Below are 24,573 nucleotides of genomic sequence, written 5' to 3' on the forward strand. Positions count from 1 at the left end.
GGTCTTCCACAGCTATGCCCACATGGCAGGCCTTTTTACTGCCTTTACTTCCAAAGACAGAGCTCTTAGTGTGAAATCATGATTAAGAAACTGCAACAAAATAATGTTGCACTTAAATCAAGCAGCAAAGTAAAATAGGATTATAGCCCAAAGTCCATAAACACAGCAAAAATTCAATTTCCTCAAATCCATCTCCCTTCAAATTCTTCACATCCACTAAACAGGAAAAACAGACACAGGCAAATCAGAACAGGTCTCTATGATACTGAGGTTTTATATTAAAAATTTATATATAGCAATTTTTGATTTCCAAATACCCTCCAATTCTCTAAAATTTTGGTGTAATATAGCTGAAAAAAGAGTAAATTTTAAGCAAAATGTTAAAGTGACACAGCCTGTTTCCTTGGTTTGTAATAAAATCTTGAGTTTTATCTTGTCCAGCCTGCTGTGGAAAAAGCAACTGATGTCACAAGGTGTAACACATTGCTGTATTTCTATATGTGAGCTGTGCTTCCATGCAGTGAATTTGATACAACTGATATAATCCCTTACTATTTAGTGTCCATGACCACATGTGGGGAAAACATACACATTATTTTAATTAGAATTTTTTTGCAGTCTTTAATTTTTTTAAAAAAATCTTTTTCTTTACAGTGAAACCTATATTTTTCTTTATCCCTCAAGGATATTCCTACTGCTTCCTCTTTTCCAGTAGCTCATTACTGGAAATGTTTGGCCTTGCTTCAAAAGAGAAGAATATGTCAACACCAGAACATCTGTGTCCACATAGAGTGCTTTGATGACAGTGATATACTCCATTTACATCAGTAACACTGAGCTGAACCTTGATGCTGTCTGCATTTAAAGATCTTACCCCACAGGGCAAGAGAATACAGGTCAAAAACGTTGATCTCTGTTTGACACACTCTCTACTTCAAGAGCACTTGGCAGCAATTTGTTCCAGAGTCAAGAATCAAACTCACAAAGTGTTGCAAAGCTCGGAGCCATGTTTGCATAACCACATTCAAAACAAATATTAAAATTCACAGTCTCTGGAGGCCAATCTACTTTTGATATGCAGGGGTTTGTGAGCAATACAGTCAAATTCTAGCCTGAATACAGGAGGAGTTTTCATTTAAATCAAAAAAGCCTTAACTCGGGCTTCAACATCTGCTATTAAGAGGGATAATGTACCTATATCTCTCAAATGCAAAAAGGAAAAAAGGCACTTTATCATCTAAAAGTAAAAACTGATCATCTAAAAAGGGAGTGGAATAGTTATGTGTGACACATGGCTGTGCCTATCAGTGTGGTCAGAGGAAGTTGGGTGAATTTTGGTACAGAACAAATGCAGGCACAATAATGATTAATTCCTCAAATATTTCATAAAGAGGAGTTCAGAGATGAAGCCTGAGCTACAGAATATTTGTAGCCCATGGCTACTGGTAATCTTCCCTTTAACTGGATTTTAAAACCTTTAGCCTTTCTTCAGCTTTTTTTAATTAATATATCATTTTCTAATTTAATTACATTGTGCCCACAAAAACTGCTATGCTGACATAAACCCTAATATGAGGTGGAGAGTTCCAATAGTTTCCCTCCACACCTTCCTCCCCTCATGTACAGCTCAGCACTTTTGCAGCATTGAATGATCCGGTATTGCTTACAAGACTAATGCATACAGAACATCAAACAGGATCCAATCAATGCAGCTGGATATTGCCCTGCTCGTGCTCAAGGACCACAGCCACCTGTGTGCTGCAACAGCAGCTGCCACTGCTGCTAAATCCTATTTCAGCAAACAGAGAAAGAGAAAATTTTGTTTACAGGTTGCACTAGAATGCCATGGAAACAGATACAGAGGTAACTGTGAAAGGCATAATCCAAATGGAAGACAGCCCTGATAGAGCTCATATATCCAAAAATAATATATATGTTTTCCCACTTGGCAAACACATGCATAAATCCTATTAACATCAAGACAGAAAATTATACTGAGTAGACCCCAATATCACCAAGGTCCCTGATAACAGTGTGAATTAATGTGCACCTTCAAAGCAGAGCAAGATGTTTTCATATGCAGACTATTAGAAAAAAAATAAAAATATCTTAATAGAATAATCATCTTTTTAAAGAAAAAAAATTACATCTTGAATTTTTGAAACAGGATTAAAGTGTGGTAGTAGCCCTGTAAAAGGAAGCTGCTCAGCACCTGCTGCCTACACTGTGCCTGGCTTCAGGCAATGTTATTCATTCCTCACTTTCATGGGAGCAAAATACATCCTCTAAAAATATAAAACACAAAAATAAATAGATCTCCAGGGAAATTGAAGAGAAATCAGTTTTAAAAATAGTGAAGGAGCCTCTATGTTCTAAAAAAAATAAGTCCATTTTGCATTGTTTTGTAAGATTTACACTTTAATTTGAAACCAAAGTAAGGCATAAAATTTGTATGAAAGCAATATCTGATTTATAGATAAACTTAAAACACAATACACTTAGCTGCAAATACCAGACCCCAGTGAGAGAAGCTAAAGGTTTTGAAAGATGATTAAAATATGCTTGATAAATGTGGCCCTGAAATGCCCCAAAAGATTTTTCTGAAGTTAAATAGTAAACACAATTAACATGGCTTTTGCTACAAAAACACTAAATGCAATGGATTTTTTAAATTAATTTTCAATGTTATTACATGTTCCTATTGAGCTGGAATTGACTCAATCCACTAATTGTACTGTGAGTCAGTTCTTTTGTCCATATGACCTTGCCATCTAGACAAAAAGCCAAATATCCATTCTGTTGGTCATATGAAGAGGAAGCCACAAATGAGAACAATCTTATGACCACCATTTCCATCTTGTGAGTGGAAAATTTGTGACAGTTGAAGCATTTAAGAAAGATATCTTCATAAAGCCCAGATAATGTCCAGCTTGATCAAATGTATTACTAATTAACCAATAAAAAGCAGCAGCTGTGAAGGCTGACAAGAATAACTTACTGTACACCTCTGGCCTAACCTCACTATCCATATTCAAACAAGTCTCCTGGCAAAGGCAAATCAAATAATTCTTGGGAGTCTTGCATGCATTCAGACTCACTAGATTTACATATTATTATTCACAGTAGATGTTTCATTACATTTGCTTTGAGAAAATGTACAATCTATATGGGTATTCACATGTTTAATATGCACACGAGTTCCCATTTTGTACATTTTATGGAGCTGATGATGAGGTTGTTTGGCCTCCCTCTGCCTTAGACCGGGCACTGCTCATTCACATGAGGTCAACTCACGTGGCAGAGCTCAGAGCTCACATTCCCCCACCAAACTCCAGCCACCCCAAAATAGGGAGAACAATTCCAAGCAGCTTTTCGAAACAAGACCAATCCCAGTCCATCTCCCATAATATTTGCAAGGTTTTTTTAGGAAATTAATGCGGGCAAAAAATGGTACAATTACTGTCCAAAGAGCTGGAAAGTTGCAGAAAAACAATTTTCCCCAAGCCCTGACTGCTCAGTTTGCTCAAATGGACATCCCTTCAGTCATGGCATCTGTAACAAGGCACTACAGGGGCCTCCAGAATTCACATTCACATCTGCTCCAAAGAGAACCTGTCCTCACAACATTGCTGCATCAAGGTTCTCATACTCTCAGGTAAAAGTGCTCCTCAACCATGGGGTCTTTGGTACAAATGCCAAGTAAAACACGTTTGTCTCATTAATTCTTTGAGAGAATAACTCACCATTTTGGTCGACTTGTGGATTTCACCATTGGAGCCATCCCATCTCTGTAGAGGCTTTTTGTTTTACTGAAGTTGACAACATTGAAAATTACTCTCTGGAGAGGAAAAAAAGGGAAAAGAAAAGACATCAGGTACAAATTCTGAAAGACTTTCTGCATGTGTTGTCTATACCAGATACATAAAAATATACACAGATAACATATGCAATAGATGTGTATCTTATGAATTATTGGTATTCTCCATAGACTTAGATAATGGATATCCTGTCTGTTCCAAGTATTTAAAATGTCCATGTTGTTTCACACTGCATTGATACATGTAAAATATATGTTTTTAATGTAGCACGCTGATTTTTCAGTTGGAATCCTAACCAGACAAAAAAATGACCAGAGTGTGCTGCAGTTAACATTATAGAGGTAGATGGAAAGCTGGGAGATGGAGTAGCATTCCTTGAGAAAACCTTCTAACTGTTTCACAGAATCATAGGATAGAAAGGATAGAAACATAGAATTGCTGAAGCTGGAAAAGATTTCCAAGATCAAGTCCAACCATTAAATCCAGCACTCCCAAGTCTGTGGATGAACCACGTCCCTGAGTACCACGATAGGTATATTTCTCTTCCCCTGGCAATGCAAAGAATTTTCCCTTGCAAAAAGTGTTCAGGATACCTACTCAGAAATTGCACATAGCCATCAGTTGTTTGGATATGATAGATAAAAAGAAAATATTCTAAATCTGATCTTAGTTTAAACTAAAACTTTGGGGAAAATGAAGATGATATTTAATAGGTCAAGGGAAGAGTAGAATTTAGATCTTTAAGGGTAATGGACTGATACTAAAAGCAAATTAATGTAGGGGGAACACAAGAGAAAACAGAGACAAAACCTTTTTCTTTACCATCTGTCTGCTTCAAGTCATTTCATACAAAATTACTTATTCTGTCTCTGTTAAGAAAATCTAAATTGGATCTAGCTCATCTCATGGAGAACACTGACTTTTCAGATGGCAAATGCAGTATCCCTCATTTGTTGTACTCTTTTGATACCCAGTGTTGATGTACTCCAAGAAAACAAAATATGAAGTCTAAATTAGTTTTTATAAAACAGTCCACAATATAGTGATACATTCAATTTCTATCTCTCTCTAAATTTGTTATTTTAAAGGTAAAAGTGAAGACAAACCACTAAAAAATATATTCACACTTTTCTTTTAGAGCAAACTATTGTAACATTGGCACCCTTCATAATGGTCCACAAGAAACCTAAGAACTGATTGATCACTGTTTAAAAATCAAACAATTTTTGACTAAAACAACAAGCTTTCATATGTAAAACTTTGCAAAAACAAATCTGGACCTTCCAGACAGTCTGCTCAGGCAAGAGGGACTGAGAAGATTAAAGTGAAATGAATCAGCAGTGGGACACAAACAGGAACCAGGCACATTTATCCTTTCATATGGGACAGGTAGGATGCCAGGTAAACTGCATAGCCCTAAGTGGCTCTGTACTCAAGAAAAATTAAGTTTTTTTGACGTAAGGTTGTGCTGAATATTTTGTGAATGGGAGCACATACTTCTATGCTGCAAATTCTGCCAATCAGTAAAAGCAAAATCTAAAAATAACCTGAAGGTTTGACTAGAACTGACATGAAAAACTAGCAAGTTGAGAAAATCACTTTTTTGAAGGTGGTAATTCAATTTTGCACCAAAGGCAGTAGGGAAACTACATATCCCTGCACAAGAGTTTTCATGCATTTTGAGATTGTCTAGTGGTCATGAGATGAACTTATTTTTATAACTCTGGAAAAAAGAATGCACTTAAATTTACAGAATGTTATGTTTGTAATTTTAGGTATTTAGGATATTGCTTATCTGATGAAATATCCACTTTGGGAGGCCTGTAGTTATTTTCCATCTTGCATTTATAATGGATGGCTTTAAGTCAGAGAATGGTATTCAGGTCTCTACATGCTTTATGCTCTGCATGGAAACATTTCCCTCTATTAGAATGCTCAGATTTTCCTCTGTTACTTAACTCTGTTCATATTTTTGAAAACAAATTAAGTTGCAACAAATTGGTTTGTTAATCTTGATGTTTGCATGGAGTGAATGAAACAAACAAGATCTCCAAACCAATTGCCTTAAACTTTGGATGCAATCATGTCACTGTTGGAAAGGGAAAGTTGCTAATTTTGTTACATACTGACTCAGAGCAGACAGCTGGTAGAGAATGTTCTTATTCCAATCAAGCTTATTTTGTATAATGAGTTGGGCAAATGTACACAACTGGGTAAGCAATGTATATAAAAACAAAAATATGCAGCTCATTTAACAAAACACTGCTGATTATTGCGTCCCGAGCGCGGAGCGGGCGCTCAGCAACGCGTGCAATTCCCCCAGCATGGCACCGAGCTGGATTGGCAGAACCAAAGATTTAACAGCACAGAGCAGAACTTTATCAACACACACACCACTGAAGCCATAAAGCACACAAACCGAAGCACTCAAATGAGCAGCTGAACTCCGTCAAGTGTTCCTGGTGATGGTTAAAATAGTCCATGCAGCTCAGCCAGTGGAGTGTGCAAAAATGTAATGACTACAGGATGCACACTGGATACACACGCTGGAAAAATATGCAGCTTGCTCCATAAGGTATGCAAACAGCTTTGAACTGAATGCTGTCATAAAAGGCTGTGATACAGCAATCAAAGTTTTGCTGAACAGATCTAATTTTTAGTCTAATTTCTGTCTATACTTATATCCTTTAACACAGCAGTTATGCATCGTAAAGAGCAAAATGAAGAGAAACAAACTGAGCACATTCTAATTTTTAGTCTAATTTCTGTCTATACTTATAGCCTTTAACACACCAGTTAGGCAGCATAAAGAGCAAAAGGACTAAAAACAAACTGAGCACGTTAAAACATTTTTTGCAAGAAAATGATTACTATTCTGAATTATTATATCAGTCATAGAGATGTAAAAGATTGTCATCTTACAATCTTGTGAGCAATATAATTGAGATACTGCAAAATGAGTATTCAAGAATTTAAGAAATGTCAAGTTAAGAAAATAAAATTAGATTAAATGTACTTAAAATTCCCTATAAATTGTTCTGGTCTCCAGAGCATCAATACAGAGAAAAATGGTGGAAATTTTTACAATAAAAATACTTGTTCGGTATTTGGGAGTGTATGAATACCGCTAAAAGAAGCAATGTTCAAATTGATGCTGTACCAGAAATTATAATTCTGTGCTTTCGCTTCAGTTTTAGGATAAAATCTTAAATCCATTGCATTATTTTGACAAACTGATCTGCAGTTCCTGGGTAGGTGGAAGAGGCCTGGTGCAGAAAATCCTCTCAGGAGAGCACCGAGTCAAACCACGCTCCTGGGGATGCACCGGGATCTGTTGTGGCTTCACAGCATGAGGGAAGACAACTGCTGCAGTCTCAGGCTCTGTGCTTGGGCTGCCAAATCTGAGACAGATGTTGGAGAACATGAGACAAGACAGGCAAGTTCTGCCTACTGAGAGAAGAAGGAGGAGGACCTCTTTCCATAACATGGGCAACAAGTATGAAATTGAAGGTATCTTGCTCATAAAACCACTCAGAAAACAAAGGAAAATCTTGGCACCTCCTTTAGCCTTAAAATTTACATAGAAATTGAATTTATGTCTGATTTTCCTTACAGTCCTTTGCAGACTTACTTCACGAATTAAAAGCACAATCAGGTATTAAGGCATGCTCAGTATATTTAAGGTGAGCATGATAAAGATGAGCCATGAACAAAAGGAGGAAAGGTGGCTGAAATACATCACATTTTCTTCTTATTGCCAGCAGTTTTCCTGACTGGTGCTGTTTGGGGAGCAGGCACACAGCAGGGTGGGTTTGGTTTGGAGCTGAAGGCACTGAGAGGGGATGGTTGCACTGAGCATCATATTCCAACAGGCTGGTGAGAGCACAGGGCTCACCCAGCTCCCAGCAGGCTTTCCAACTGGAGCAGGTTTCCAAAAGAAAGTCACACCTTTGACAAAGGTTAAGTGCCTTCCCCCAGGATCAGGACACATTAGGTCCCTTCAAAAAGGCTCCCAGGTTTATTTTGCATGGTTTTCCCTGGCTGGCTGCTCACAGAAATAAATGTGCAGCTCTGGCTGACATTAAAAGGGGAAAAAAACCAAAAAACAAACACACCACAGAACACCACAAAATTCTGCCTGAGGCAGACACCTGGCACGGAAAATTTTGTGTCAAATCATTACAAGTATGAGAAGTTTTAACTAACTGAAAATAGGGTTTGCAGTAGGAAGTGTCAGGCTTCTTAATACTGATGTAACATACATATATTAAATATTTAAAATTATATAATGTATTTAATATTAATAGCATAACAATTTCAATTCAGTGGACAATGCTGAATGCTATCAGTATGAGCTATCAAAGTACCTGGGGGCCAATTGTTTGAAGTCAGTCATGAACAATTTCTTCATTTAACCAGCCAAAATAAGACAACTGGGCACTACGTATTACTGTTAAGACCTTTCAGCTGAAATTAAGCTGAGCTTCTTTTCTTTGAATGAACATTAAAATCCAAAAGTGGTGGATATCATGGGGCTCTGCCTCACTTATGCTGATTGATCTTGCTTTCCTCTCCTGTAGATTCTTTAGATATTACAGATATTAGAATTAGATATTAGATAATATTAGATATTTAGATATTGTGAATTCCTGAAACCTGCACCTTTTTTTGAGTTGGGTTCTTGCCTTGGCAAGATTCTTGGTTATCCTTTCCTTTTTTTTTTTTTAAATAAGGTAAAGATGTAAGTTTCCATCCCTTTAAAGGGCAGATCTACTTCAGAAGGAGAGAAAGGGAAAAAAAAAAAAAAAAAACAGAAAGGAAAATGAACCAAACTCATGACTTTTGAGATTTTGAGACACTCTTTGTGAATGCGAGAAAGTGGCAACAAGGGATTGTTGCCTGCTCACCAAAAAAAAGTGCTGCATTTTGGTATTTGAGTCAGAAGGTCTTTAGGATCTTTTCTGACAAAGCACCTTACACAAAGCTGTACAAAAATAAATTACACTGGAGGGACTTCCAAATGGCAAGAAAAAAGTGTCACCTGCAACTGTTATCAATGCTGAGGAAAACAAGTAATATAACAGTCAGGTCTGTGCAAAATCCCCAATGAGAACTTACAAATAGCGTTTTTCTGACCTTTTCAAATTTAAATCATTCATTACTGCTAACATTTTAAAATAAGCCATGCTTTTTCTTTTCCCTTTGTAGGAACACTTGTCCTTTCAAATGGAAAAGTTTTTAATATTGACAGCATTTAGCCTTTTTCTCTTCAGCTAAGGAGCTTTCAAAACCTGCTGATGCTCAGGAGGGGAACATAAATTCCCACTTTCAGAGGGGGGAGGATGCTGGGGACCACTGAGAGCTCCACCAGCCTCTCTCATCAGCTGCACCTGTGTCTTGTTAACTGGAAACTGTCGAGTCTTTACAACACAACAAAATTTTAGGAAAGTGACGCAGCAAATGTATTACAGATTGTGAATTATTAGTGTTTTTCCCTTGGTAGAGATCTTCATTTAGTTACTTGAAAGAGAGGAATGCTGAAGTCTGGGATGTTGCAAAGAGCAACATTAAAAAGAGACCCAAAGGATTTTAATACCACAACACTTCTGATATAATGCTTTGCTAACTATTAAATTAGTTTAGCCTTTATTGTGGTATTTGTCTGTGTGTGGGAGATATTCTTGGGTTTGGTGCCAGCCCAGCTCCCTTAAGCTGTATGAGTGGTTTTCAGGCAATGGTGTGTCAATGGCAAAGAATGCTTTTACAAATAATTACAAGTTTAGGCATTTGCCCAGTTATCTGTCCTTTCTGCCAGTACCTTCTTTGCCCTCAAACTCTTAGGCTGAGGCATAGACACACAGGAGGTATAAGACTGAGCAAGCCAGTGTTCTTTCCCCATTTGGAATTTCACTTTTACCTCACTAAGTTCTATAGCAGGGGCAAACTGTGGAGAAGATCCTGGTCCAGCAGAAAGACTTCAAAAGGATTTTCAGAGGAATTGCTACTCCCTGTGTAATCCCATGTTGTGGAATGACCACTAACCTGGCTCCTCTGGGTGACCTGTTGGACTTGAAAATTTTGAGACCAATAGGCACTCCAAGTTTTCCCAACTCAACTTTTTTTTTGGAAAAACAGCAACTTTTTCAATGAACAGAATACCAGTATTGTTCTCTTGCAATCATAAGTCAGCTTTCCGTTCTAACTTTTCATCTGAACATCAATAATCTGACACTTTCAATTGAAAACTCAGAAATGTCCGTTTGGAAAGCCAGCACTTGTGTAATTAGACTGACTCCTGTTCCTTGCTCCCTTGGGCCAAAATCTCCAATAGAATTGCAAATGTGTCACAAGGCATATATTGAATTGTGTTGATTCATCAAAAAGAAAATAGCACAAGTCCTGACAGGGCATATAACCAGGCTACACAGTTATTTAAAACAGGTTTGAAGCTGAAACCTTCTTGCTATTTTTTTTCCATTTTTTGTAGCAAAAGGTCAAATTTTTTGCAAATATAACAAAGGCATCTTTATTTAATCAGCTTGGGGGGAAAAAACAAGTACTTCTATTATTTCCTATCTCTTAATATATATGCAGACTTTGGCAAAAGAGGCACCTCTAGTTCCATTGCTGGGAAATTGCAAAGCTACAGGGATGTAAGAGTAACTTTTTATTTGCTAACTGACAGGTGCCTGAGCCCTGATGGTCTTGCCGTTCCCTTTTTCCACATCCATGAATATTTTCAGGAATCAGCAATACAAGAAAACAGTGCACAGTCTTTTCTCTGAGACTTTCTCAACCAGCTGAATTATTTCCTAATAGATTCCATGCCACACTGCAGCCACTGCCAGATGACATTTGAAGTAGCATCATGTATTAAACTCATTCTGCATAATTACAGAAGCTATCCATGTTTAGGTTCTATATTCTTTTCAATCAATATTATGGCTGCAGGTGGATAGTAACAGCTGGCTGTTCTGGAACGTGTTAGCAAAATTTGCGGATATCTTACATCCCTCAAGAGGAAGCAGCTGAAAAGACTTACATTTTCCTTTTCCTAATAGAAATTATTTAGCCAGTGAGAAGAAATGCTACAAGGTTTTGTAGGATTTGAAATGGTTATAATAGTAACATCTTCTTGGTGGTACGAAAAGATAATGCTGCCAATGAAATGTTTTCTAGTGCAAATCCCCTTCATGGTGCAGGGCCCACAGGAGGCTTCAAAACAATGAGATCAGTCTGGAAAAGGGAGAGGGCCAGAAAAAGTCAGCACATACAGGAACTATGGTAAGAACCAAAAGCTCATGTTTATGAGCACTGGCATAAAGTGTGTCCTGAAGAGCAGAGCATGAAGTGGCACTAAGTTCATATGGGAGCATTCCACACACTCTGCTTTTCTGCGCCCCTCATAAAGTGCAAATCAGCCATGATCCAGAATGAAAGCCTCCCTTATCAACAAGGGATGCACTTCCCTACAAATTAGACCCTGGTGATGGACACCAAAGGGATGCAGAGCTTAAAGCATGCAGGTGGAGTGTGCACACTCACCCCAAACACTGCAAGGCAGCAGGTGACAGTGGCACTAACAATGACAGAGTGGCACTGATGTTTGTATGGATCATGACTTTGCTCAATCCCTAAACACACAGAAGGTAACAATCTCGATTTAAATAGCATGCAAACAGAAAGGCAGAAATCCATCTGATAGCCAGGCTGGAAGATGAGAATGAAAAAGCCTTTTCAAGTGTAGGTCCTTATGAGGAAGATAAAGAAAGCCCTGTAAAGGGAGAGATTTGGATGAAGCTTTTCCAGCAATTGTTTACTTTGTATTTTTGCAGCTGGCATTTTTCACAGTTAAAAGCTAATGTTTGTCTGGAGCTTGTGGGAAAATTCTGTGGAGGAAAAGAAGGAGATGATAACACACAGAAGACAGGATATATGGGAGAGCTAAAAACCAGCACCAATGTATTTGCCTCAGTGTTCTCTGATGGGTTAGAAAACAATGACATTTTGATGTGTACAGCCCCTGGCTATTACTGCCAGTGGTCTTGGTCATGTTACTATGATCATAGCCTTGCAAACATAAACCCTCTCTATTTACTTCTCCAGAAACTAAGCACAGATGGGCTTTGTGTCCAGGTTATTCATGGAGGTCCTTGGTTTTCCCTTTATTTTATTTAATTCAAGCATTTTAGAAGCTATTACAATGAAACCTTTGAACCTTCTATGTTCTTCCGTGCATGGCTCTGAATAGTAATAGAAAAAAGGTTTCCCATATTTTACAGCCCCTTTATATTTAGACAGAATTTGAATTGGATCCTTACTGGAGTAGCTGCAGCACTGATGAAAAAAAAAAAAAAAACCTTTTTTGAGGGAAAATATAAACTACATGCTATCAATTTCATGAAAATAAGGGATATTATTACAACATATACCCTCTAGTTTTCCTTTGCAAAATTAATAATCCATTCTATTTCTATATAGCAGGGTTCAAATACTGGGGCTTTTTCTGCTCTTTCTAGCTGAATCCTTTTGCAATACTGCAACATTCACACAATTCACTGATTTCTATAAGAAAATGTAATCGATGTGTTAGTGCACATTGGAATCTTAGCATTGACAACCAGGAGCTTGCAGTATTGATTTGAGAAAAAAAAAATGCTCATGATTTCTACAGTTCTTCAGCACTATTTCTTGTATTTTCAATTTTCACTGCTTAGAATTCTACTCCAAGAGTCTAACTCGTGTACTAACAGACTATTCAAAGTTTTGTGCTTCAAAAGAAAACCCAAGGGTAAGTAGAAGGAAATCTGATCTAATTCCTGCTGGTTTTTGTGTACCTATTTGACATTTAGAATAAGACCTCAGAACTGCCTTAACCAACCCTAATAGTGAGGGGATATATGAATTGCACTCAAAGCTTTGAAAATCCCATTCTGGAGCTGAAATGCTGAATGTTAGATTCAAATGCTGATCTCTGTCTGTTTGCAAAGGTGATTCACAGCATGTGGAATAAACATGTTTTGGCAGTGTCATGAACAGAACAGCTAAACAAAGGAGCAGGGAGGATTTCAATAGCAAAGTTAAGTGTCTTAAAGCAAGGTGCCCTGTGCTGTGTTTGTGTAACATGGGTGTCATTCCCCTCTGGCATTCCTCCCTGGCACTGGAAAGGGGGAAAAAAGCCCAGCAATGGCAAATTCTCATTACTGGGGTGAGCAGCAAAACTGCAGTCCAGTCACTCAGGTCCTTTTGCTTTCAAATGCCAGAGGTAAAACTTCATTTTGCCCTGCCTGAGTTTAAAATGCGGATAAAAAAAAAAAAAATCTGTGTTCAGAAAAGCTCTCAATCACATAAATATTTAGCTCCACTTTAAGTGTTCCTAGAGGCTTAAAGTTAAGCAAACATTCACACTTTCTTGCTGAACATGGGTGGATTTCTGATTCAGGATTTAAGGCAGCCTAGAATTATGGGAGAAAGATGCTGGGTTTGCCAAAAATCCCATAGGCACCATTTATCCTTAGTAAGTCATCACTGTAGATTGGAAGTGACGTTTCTGCAGCTTTGTGATGCAGCCACATTTTTATTACTGTTACAGATCAACTTTAAGTGTAATATTGTTTTGTTAGTTTATGTAAATCAATCTGCCGTATGAATAAAAGGAATTTGGAAATGGATTGCTCATCTTTATTGGCTTTGAAGTACTGAGTATTTGGTACTTTGCTGAAACTATTATATTATATTGAGTTATAAGAAACATTGCTCAGATACTAAGCAAGTCTCAGCACAAATTCTGGTAATTTTCCATCAAAAACAAGGCTCCAAAAAGATATAAATATGGTACAGGGCTGAACATCTTTCTAAAAAATAATTGTATCATGTACAGCCAAAGCCCCTTTCAATATGATACAGATTTGATTTTCCTTCAGATCCCTTCCAAAAGGTAGAAATCTGCTGTGAAGTGCCCTCCTGGTAGAGAAAACATCACCTCTAAATGGTTGCTTATTCTTCTGCAAAGCAACAGTAACAGCAGGCTGCTATGAGGATACTACGAATGCTCTGTGCATTTTAACAGGTAAATTCTGCACTTTTAATATGCCAGGTTGATGGAATATTCAAAGTCGCTGAAAACCCTTCTGGGGAAATGTGAAAATTGATAACATTGCTTCTCATAACTCAGTATTTTAATACAGCATCTCAATATTAACCGTAATGCTGCAAAAAGATCTTTCACACTTTATGTTGTTCAATTTTTTCATTTTGGAAAAGACTCAAGTTTTTTTGGAAACCATATGTAAATATAATTCCTTTCAGATTTCCTAGAATTTTTAAATTGCAACAGCACGAGATACAAATTATTAGCAAAGAAAAAATTTGTAATCAAAGATCCAAGACATCCCTCAGTTCCCTTACGAAGCAATCACAGCTGATCATCTCTCATTTCCCAGAGCATCATTTCAGCCCTGAGCTTTCCAGAGCACTAATGCAGTTTACATTTATCTTTACTGCAATGCATGTGATAAGTTTTCCCTTGATTTTACTTATATCTATAGTTACATTACCTCATGAACACTGCTCTGACAGCCAGCCAATAACCACGTATCACACAGGCAAAATCTGCAAACATTATTTTGGTGGCCAAGCCTGGGGAGGGGAAGGAACCCACTTATCACTAGGGAGGCAGGAAAATACAAACAAAACAAGTGCATGCAGTGATAGGAGCAGAAGACATTCAATAAACAAAAAATGCTAATATGACCTTAAAAATAATGAGGAGTTTCCCACAAAATTGAAACAGTGTTCTGTCACCAAAGCACAAATTCCCATTGCATGGAGAATGCTTTTCTGTGTTCCTTATGTGCTTGACACTGGATTCAAGAGGAATTTCAGTTATGCCAGGAATGAAGATTGAATCTGTAAATGTGACTGTGAGAAATAAGATGGTGATTCAGATTTGGGATGTCAGCTGCAAGAGCAGCACACTGGGTGCCTCAGGAGGGTGAAATACACTGCCCTAGTTCTGGATCATTAGGGATTTCCTGGGCATAAATCAAAGAAATCTAAACAGTCCAGCCCAGCCCAGCTGCTGAGATCCCTGGGGTGGGAGAGCTGAGTCATCCACGCTCTGTGGCAGCACTGACTGCAAACTTTGCTGTCACCCTGGGTTTTTTTAAGTTTTCTAAGCCTTCTGATGTTTACATTTTTCTAAGGAACTTTCTCATGTGCTTTTCTGAAAATACTTATTGTTTTGCACTGTTTTCTGGAGGAGGAGAAATTTGATGGACTGTTGGTTTGTCCAGTGTCATTGGAGAGGTGGCACTGTCATCCTCCAATCCCCTGTCACTTTGGAAAACCTATAAATGATGGAGTCAGAAATTAAACTTTCTTATTTTTACCTTGGAGATTCCAGTGTCTGTGTCATTTTATTTCGTGTCCTATAGCAACACTTTGCCACCCAAGGCTCCCCCAGATGGAACCTTCCTTCCTTCCACTTGAAAATGTGATAATGATGACAATGCTAACCTGTGACAGCACAGCCCCAGATCAGAGCCTGGAGATAAACAGGCCCCTCACATCAAAATTTCAAATATCCTCTCCTTATATCTGTGACTCCTGCGCAAATAAACTTGCAGAGTACAGTCCCACATCACCACATAAAAACCTTGCCACTAAAAAAAATTAATAATAAAAAAAATTAATAAATTGTACGTGAGAAAGTCATATACAAGTAAAAAACTATACAAAAGAAAAAAGAGAGGCTTCAGAATAAATAACTGCAACTCAGTGGAAAGACTCACTTATCAAGTCTAAGATGGGTGAAAAGAAAATAGGAAAAGCAGAGAAAAGCAAACAGAAGTTGTTGTTGTAAGAGTCTGTGGTTTGGGAAGGAAAAAAGCTGCTAAATCCCCTCCTGGAGCTCATTTCTGTAAATATACAAGTATGTTGTACTGCTTGCTAAAGGAAAGGTTACAGCCCATCATGAACTAGAGCCCTGTTAAGAAAGAAGAGCGTAGACATAAAAAAGGGGAAATTTTTACTTCACTCCCTTGTGCTTTTTACTTCACTCCCTGCAAGCCCTTGTGCTTTCCCTGTGTTTTCAGGCACTTCTAACAGTGCTGTTTATTTGACTGTACCATGCCAGTACCATTCCTTACTCCTATGGAATGCTGAAATAAAAAATATGACCATGAAGATTTCTCCATGTTAAAAAATGCCCATCTTCCAAAAATGAGTAGGGTCAAAAAAAATTAGTCAGGTTCCCACTTTTGGAAAGGACAATTCCTCTTCTCATATTGTTCCTCACAGCACATGCTTTGAGCCTTTTCTTCCTCAAGGAATTGACTTTTAAAAGCATGCCAATAGGAAAAAAAAACCCAACAACAACTGCCTTGCAGGATAGATTAAAATTTTGCCCAAGTTTGTAACTCTATTACCCTAACAATAAACCAGATTACAGGATATTTTACTAGAACACTGACAATTCTAAAACCTATTAAAAATATGAACAAATCAATAAAGATAAAGCTGAATTATACATATAAGGAACATTTTCTTTATTGAACAATTCTTATAGATCGCTTTGAAATAACATTGTTCTAGAGTTTGCTTGGATGATCTTATTGCTGAGTTCCAATGTGATAACTACAGCAGTTCTGCATTATATCCTTACCAACAGCAAACAGGCAGAGGAATGGAAAGACATTCAGATATAAACATATATGAAGTCTCTTGTAAATAGCTTCAAGGGTTTAATCACATTAACAGCATGTTTATTGTTTTTTTAAAAATTGCTAAAACACAGCTGGGAAAAGAAAAAGTTTCATTACAAACACAACTTTCAATATGTTGAATTACTCTAGTTATTTACTTCTGCTGAGGTCTGTGTAATAGCATAGAATGGGTAAAGAATTATGATCCTTTATATATGCATGAAATATAAACCAGAGAAATGGTCTGGTAAATTGAAAAAATCTGTTTGATGTTTATAAAAATGTTTTCTTTGCATTTTGTAAGTTTCTGTATATAAATACAAGGTTAGTAGAGTAAATTATAGTTTGAAACCAGGACAGCTCTGGTCTCCAGAATTTGGTATGGCTGAGCACAAAAGGATTGTAAGGTTTATTTTAACCTTAATAGATTTTAAATTGAGTAAAAACGGTTATTTCAGTGCCAGAACATGTTATGGCAGACTCCATTTTCTAATATAAGTTTCCCAAAGAAAGATACCATCGCATAGCCAGAATTTTCTTAGGAAAAAGTCAGGGCAATTCATTTCTCTTTGCTTCTTTCACCCCTGGGAGGACCTCTCACAATAAGAATTGTCAGTGCCTTATTTATAATGGCAGATCTCAGGTTTGATTCTGGCAGCTTTTGATCTCTTGATGGCCCAAAAGCTTTCAAATACAGAAGAATCTGATGCTTTTTTGGCATCCTACAGTGTGCCTAAACCTCAAAAGCAAGTTTTAGTCCCAGAAGTGAATTACTGAAGCAATGTAAACAAAACACAAACGTCACAAAATGATGAATATCTCAAACAAAATGTCTTTGTCAGACAGATGACAACCTCAGATCACTTGAAAAGCATTTGTAGAAACTCTGCATTTTGCAAACAAACTTCTGTTTTACAACCTAAAACTAAAAAGTACACGAAAACAATGAATTATTAAAACTGCAAATATTCTTTTTTTGACATTGATATAAAAATTCAAATATCTCCATTCTTTTAAACATTTAGTCCCTGTAAAAAAAAGATCCCTGCATGTTTCTACACCACAGAAATGTACATAACTACCCAGTCACAACATAGCTGTCAGAAAAAGGATACAAGAGCTCCACTGAACACTGCCTTCAACAAAGCTCTCATATCTGATTTATTGAAAAAGAACAGAAAAAATGAGAGGCAAAATATTTTATATCATTTGAAGAAATAACTTTTGAGCAGTATGTGACAATGAGAGCTATTTTATGCCCAGAAACCTCTTTTTGGATAGTCTATATTTTAGGTAAGACCTCTGTGCACATGCAGAAAACAATTGTACATTTCAAATGGGAGAATGTCTGCCTTTTTGCTCCATTAATACATTATTCTTTAACTCTTAGCAAAGCCTAAGGTTTTCTTTTTTAATTTTGGTGATGGAAAGGGAAGGCAGAGAGGAAGGAGAGGGAAGGGACCACACTCTGCTACAAAAGGTGTGGGGGATGTTTGTTTGGGTTTTTATTTTAGCACAAAGATGCACTAAAAGTGGTTTTTTTCAACCAGTTTTCAGGTTTATGTCCCTCAGAGCTGCTTTCAGGTTGCAGTGGATGCTGTAAAATACCAGATCTATGCCTCAGCCTATTAGACATCATGCTTTGCCTTTTTTTAAACAAACTGCAAACAGAGATAAAATGTTGTAGACTAGCAGGCTTGATACTGTAACCTTTTTATACCAGCTATAACTACATTAACATAAAGATCGCTGCTATAATATCATTACTGGGAATCAAGGCACTTTGAAAATCTTTGCTCCTTGTGCCAATTTGTGATGGAGTTAAATTAGCAATAAAGCTCTGTAGTAGTAACACAGCCATTAGTAAAAAAAAAAAAAAATTAGAAAAAAAAAGTGAGCATACTTTTGGAAATAATTCAAAGAGATTGGGGAATGACAGCAGAGGATTTGCCAGACTAATGAAATTCCTCATTCCTAACCTTTAAATACCTGCATGTACTGTACAAGGCCCCATTCTGACTAAATCTGTGCTGCTAGGTTTACAAATAAACCTGCTAAACCTTTTGCATTATTGATCAGGGATGGCATGCTTAACCTACATGTCCTATTTACATTCTATTTCTTTTACACTTCTAAGATTTAATGTGTCTTTTACAAAACAAGAGCTCTTTCCATTTAAACCCCGCAGTTTGTGTTCTTCATACAATTTAATGGCTGTAAGCAATTTAGAAGGTTAGTCTTTGAATAGAAGATAAAACTGGCAATATTTATTGGTAAATAAATGCCCTAATTATAATAATTTAGGAACATTTCCAATATATGCTTTTTTCCAAATAAATAGCTGCAAAAATTATCTCCTTCATACAACAATAATATTTAAATAAAGACTGTGTAACAACATACATCATTTTAATGTTATCATAAGATTTTTTGCACCTATTCTAAACAAAATGCAACAATTTTTAAACTTAAAAATAAGAAATAAATATGTGGGTTCAAATATAGCAAATTTAACCTCGTGTTCTGCAGACACAAACTAAGTCTACCTTCCCAAGGCTTGTAAAAGAGAGGCTGGCACTGCACCAAAGACAAGTTTAAATGAAATAAGCCAGGTCTTGAAAAAATTTTGTGTTTCAGGACTATTGGGAAAAATTCTGCCTCCTTATTCCTTCTTTCTGAGGAATGTAATGATCAAATACTCTTTAACAGTAGGTGTGCTACTCACCCACACACTTGCTGACCAGAATGACCTTATAAATTCTTTAAAAGCACCTAAAAAGTTTTCAAACAGTTCCTCAGGCTCCAAATGTGCCCATTGGTAGCACCAGGCATTTTCAGTGTCAGTGTTTCTGAAGCCAGAAAAGGAAAATCATCAGCCACTTCAAGCAGGTCCTGCTTTGACATCAGAAAGTCAATTCACTCAGCTTAGCAGCATTCAATTCTCAACAACATTTTGTTCTGGGTCTCTGTCAAGTTATTCTAGGCTGTGAAATTGTCAGGAATGATGGATGACTATCAGCCTTCTGCTATCTTTTTCTTTCTCCTTAGAGATTTGCGGCTGCTGACTGCAAAGCAAATTCCTCTTTTCTCTTTTTTTTTGCACAACACACCAAATGAACAACAGTAATTATGAGGAAGCCTACACTACAATTATTTTAGCACTTAACTTTGTATTGACATCTGTAAGAGACAGAGCTCTCTAGATTGATTAGCAATGATATAGCTTCCTGCCTTTTACTACTATTGCTGCAGTCATCCTTTACATGCAATTTGTTCAAAATAAAAACCCCCGCTGTTTTTTTCTCTTAATATTTTAAATTAAAAATTGAACTGTTCAGGGAAAAATTCTAATACTAATATTAATATAGGGCATTATTACTAATATACCAGTATTTCAGTCTGAGTAGTATTTGTAACACAATCAAAGCTGACTAAAGAGAATAACTTAAGGATAATGGGATTTTGTTGGGGAATATGCTAAAGCTACATTATTTGTCCAGGTTGAAATCCTTGCTTGAACAAATCCTGTTTGGCCAGCCACTGCAGTCCTGGCATACATAAAGGAAAAATTACTGAAAAATTACTGACAGAATTTGTTGTCAAGAATTTAAACCATGTACTAAAACTAAATACAGAAAGAAACATCCAGCCCAGGAAATGAACAATTTTGGAAGGAAAAAAGAGAGAAAATAAACTGGAACATCCTTCAAACCCATGCAAATTATAATCCAGTCTCCCATATTTCTACTGTATTCAAAATAACTGCAAACTTTCTCACAAACAGCTCTCCAGCAATAACAATGCATTAATTAATCTCCATTACTCTCAGTCACAAAGCTGTTCCCTTCAATTACACATCAGATCTGCTCAGCTCACTACACAGGGCTGCACACACAGTGGGATGGAGCCTGCTCCATCTCAGAGCATGGACAAGCTGAAAAACAGACTCAGCACCCCCAAGAAAACCATTATCAGATATCATCATCATTGACTTTAACACCAGATTCAAACAAAACAAGAACACTAGCCAAAAATCCTAAATAATGCAGAAAGATTTTCCCTAAATATGCCCCAGCCAGGCCAAAGGATGACATTGGTCTGTCTCATCACATGAAATATATGGAAGGTAGAAATAAAAGTCTGACCCTCATAAGTTCCTATGATGAGCTAGGAAACATTTTTGTGGTTTAGAATTTACAAAATACAAAAGTGGATGCATACAAATGGGGTAATATTCACATTGAGATTTCCTCCTTGACCCTTTTTTATTTCAAATTCCCATTTTATGTTGTGTTCTGTTTCTTTTAAATAGCAAGTTGTGCACTCTCAGACATTTAATACAGATTTGGTGGGGTTATTTGCTATTGTTTCTGCACTCTTTTATTTCCCTCAGCCTCACTAATGGATAACCATTTTATTATGGGATAATTCTCAGTGAGTAAATCCAAATGAAAGGATACAGACTACAGAAAAATAGAAACTCTGCTACCTAGAAAAACGAAATCTGAGGAATTATGGCAAAATTCAGCTCAGTGCCTCTGTATGACATCCTGCAACCACCCCTGGATTCACCAGAATCTGTGGAAGGTCCTATCATTTGTTATGTGTTTTTATTTTATGTTCACTGTACAGAAGGACTCACCGGGAAACCAGGGATGGATTCAGCTGGTATTAACAGTAAATTACCTTCATGCTTTGGCCTGTTGTGACAGAATTCTGTCACAGCACTTTCAATGGCTTTACTAAGTGTTTAAACTGCATGGTTCACTCCCACAAAAAAACATCAGAAGGTCAGTTTAATATTTCTGAACTTCAATATATAAAAGTTGACTTCTTCTAGGTTTTAGAAAAACAAGCAGCTTTGACTTGTGAGCAGAATGTGCTTTTCAGCACAACACTTGCATACAGGGATTTGATCACCATTATGGTGAACCAGAAGTTATATTAATTTTACAGAAAAAAATTGACTGAAACAAAAATCAAATTAGCCCAAACTGAAGTTTCAGGACTTGGTCATGAATGGAATTGTCCCCACCTTACTAAAAAAATTACTTTCAAACATGGGGTCACTACCAGGTCAAAGACTATCAGGATCTTCAATCTAGAAATCTGTAATATATGGAGTCAAATTTTACATTGAAGGTACCTAATCGGTGGGACTGTATTATCACAATTAATCCTTAATCAGATAAATTAACTCGCTGGTATGTTTAAAAAAATTTTCAATCTTTTCCTGCAGTAGAAAAATGAATTTATCCTCTCCTAGGAAATGTCCTAAATGTCTCCCTCAAAAAGTCATTAGCTGGAATCAGTGGTATATGGTAACTTAATGTCAGAAAAAGAGGTAACAGACGTTAACAGTCCCTTAATGAGATGAAATGCAATTTAAACTGTAATCTCATTACCTAAAAATAAATAAACCTCTTCTGCTTTACCTTTTGGACTTAGCTTAGGCCTATTTGTTTTATCTCCATTTAGATTTCAACTTTAATCATATCTCAGAAGCTTTTACACAGAAGAACTGCAGTAGCAACTGAGTTTGTCTACAATATTTGCTTGCTTGTAGCTGTTTACTCTGAAATTTCTCATTTGCTGCCAAATAGAAGGCAATGTCCAAAGCCATAGAGCAGAGATAAGAGTTTAAATCTCACTATCAAGAGAATCACCCTCTCAACAGAAAAGTTGGAACCATATTAAATTAAATATTACTTTACCTTCAATGCATCCATTTACTTTTCTTATACCAAGAGTATCCAGATATGTGTATAAATTAATGTGGCATGAACCCTTTTTTTATCATTTTGTAACATGATTCTAATATTGTTATCTTCCAGCTTGTGAGAATGCCTTTATTGGTAGCTGTGTGAAAAAATATCTCATATATAGATATCTGTCCATATTATATAAAAAAATCTAAGAGGGAATAAGAAAGTAAAAGAAGTATATTCTTCTTCACGCATGTAATATATTAAATACTGATAATTAATATCTGCAGCAAGAATGAGTTTAAAAGGAATTTCCAAAACGAAAAGCAAACCCCTTACCACTCCACAAGACATTTATGCACAAAGCACTGTATGAACAGTCTTTTAAGGAAACCACATGAAACTAAAGCCAAATTAATTTCCATTTCCCCAAAATTTCAAGTACAGCATATTTTCCCTGTAACCCATGATTATGCTCCAGCCAGGCTGCTATTTACCAATTTTCTTTGATTATATTCTGTGTAACATACATACCCCATGTATTAAGTAGAAATTAAAATACTTCTCCCTCCCAAGCTTACGAACCAGAAATCCTTTGAATGCACTTATTGTATTCTCAGATTTGCAAGATGAGATTGGGTGGCTTTGGAAAAGGTAATCTTTTCTCTGTCATTCTCCACCCCTCTCCAAGCTTTATTTTTTATCAGAAAGAGAACATTTTCTATGACTCTTAGCACCCCAAAATGAGTTGTTCTCCTACACGACTCCACCAGGGGCTCTCTGGCACCATTTTGCACAAGGGCATGGCTTGAGAAATTTTGGCTCATGCTGATAAACACAATCAAGAGTGGCAACTAAACAGTGATGCCAGCTGGAATCCCAGTTTGTGGAGGGCAATGCCACAAAGGGAGGTCCCAGTTTGGGCTGCACAGAAATAGTGAGGTTTCTATGTAAGGAGAGCTAAGAGAACTCTGCACCTTGGGGCAGACACAATAAGAAACCTTTGTAATTCATCATTCAGGTGCACAGCATGGCACATCACGTTTTTCTCTAAGATTCGTGATTCTACTGTTATCAGGTTTCAAATTTAGTTTCTCAAACTTGAATATGTTAGTTAGATCAGATTTATGAGAATTTTTTAAACTTTCACATCTATCTTTTCTTTAAGAAACCTACAAAGCCCTTTTTGTACATTCCTCAGTGAACTGTCTTTTCCCTTGATGTATTTGAAAATGAAAAGAGATAAAAATTCTGCAAAATTTGGGTAATGGACAAGAAAAGGATTTCAGCATTGGGCATTTCCTAGCTGAAGACTCCAGAAGTTTGCATGGAGATCTATAGGCCATGGTAGTTCTCAGAATTGAAATACATTTTACTGAATAAATCCTTTTTCTTCCTTTCAGTTCTTTCATGATTTGTTTTCAGGCAAGTTGAATTTTTGACAGAACTTGTTGAAAATGTAATGGTGTAACCTATCCATTAATCAAGGAATTACTTCAAAGCTGAGGAATGATCAGATTTCAGACAGCATCAGGAACAGGAAAAGTTTTGAAGCACTGTGGGAGAAACCTGAGTAACACTCAACCAGCTCTGAGTCATGACCATCTTTTGTATTTTCACAGAATTATAACACTAAAATTGAGCAATCTTCACTGGATATTCAACTAAAAATTTTTTAGGTAGAACATTTTTAAGATTTTTACTTCTACAGGATATGAAGATATTTATCTCCTGGCCACGTCTCACCCTTTTCATGTTTTAAAGGCTGATCAACTGAGGCATCAGCAATATTTCAATAAGAAATTATCATGACTCCTGTTATATGCCTGCAATTAAAAATTATATTTTTAAATTATGCCTAACAGGGAAAATAATTAAAATTGAATTTTTATTCATATTTTTTCATAGTTATTCATATTTAGTCTAGTGCCTCTGTAAGTGAACAGCAGTATTATCAGATGCAAAAGATAACATGCCCTCAGAGTTCAAAATACTTGGTCACACCCTACCTTGCAGATGACCTGATATTTCTGAGACACTTTCACTTCCTTCTTCAAAGTAATCAAATAGACATTTAAGGCTAAAAAACTATTTTAAAAATTGATATTATAGTTTTGAAATCTCAGGAGCCATGGAGAAAAATATACCTATTCAACCAAGCTTTTAATTATTTTTTTCCCCATCTGGAGAAAGGAGCTAACATAGTTTATTCTGCAGTATCCCCACATATCTCACGGTAATTTCAAATATATTGACACTCCCAACACTCCTTCCACGTCCCCTCTGCCATATCCCCTGAAAAACCCTTACTGCCCACACCAGCCATCCCAGGGGCAGCAAAATTCA

General features: G+C 36.7%; 1 protein-coding gene across 6 annotated transcripts in view; it reads right to left on the minus strand.

The window, feature by feature from the left end:
* The window catches only part of LOC135451325 (cytosolic carboxypeptidase 6-like), an 876,962-nt gene that overhangs the window by 659,374 nt on the left and 193,015 nt on the right, over positions 1–24,573 (minus strand). For all 6 annotated transcript variants that reach the window (XR_010441278.1, XR_010441279.1, XM_064720414.1 and 3 more), the window contains one exon: positions 3,744–3,838. Coding sequence is in view for 4 of the 6 variants with exons in the window: in XM_064720414.1 (XP_064576484.1) it covers positions 3,744–3,838 (95 nt within the window). In the remaining 2 variants the exon portion in view is untranslated. The remainder of the gene's footprint in view (positions 1–3,743; positions 3,839–24,573) is intronic.

The sequence above is a fragment of the Zonotrichia leucophrys genome, chromosome 8, assembly GCF_028769735.1.
Source record: "Zonotrichia leucophrys gambelii isolate GWCS_2022_RI chromosome 8, RI_Zleu_2.0, whole genome shotgun sequence".
Lineage (NCBI taxonomy): Eukaryota > Metazoa > Chordata > Aves > Passeriformes > Passerellidae > Zonotrichia > Zonotrichia leucophrys.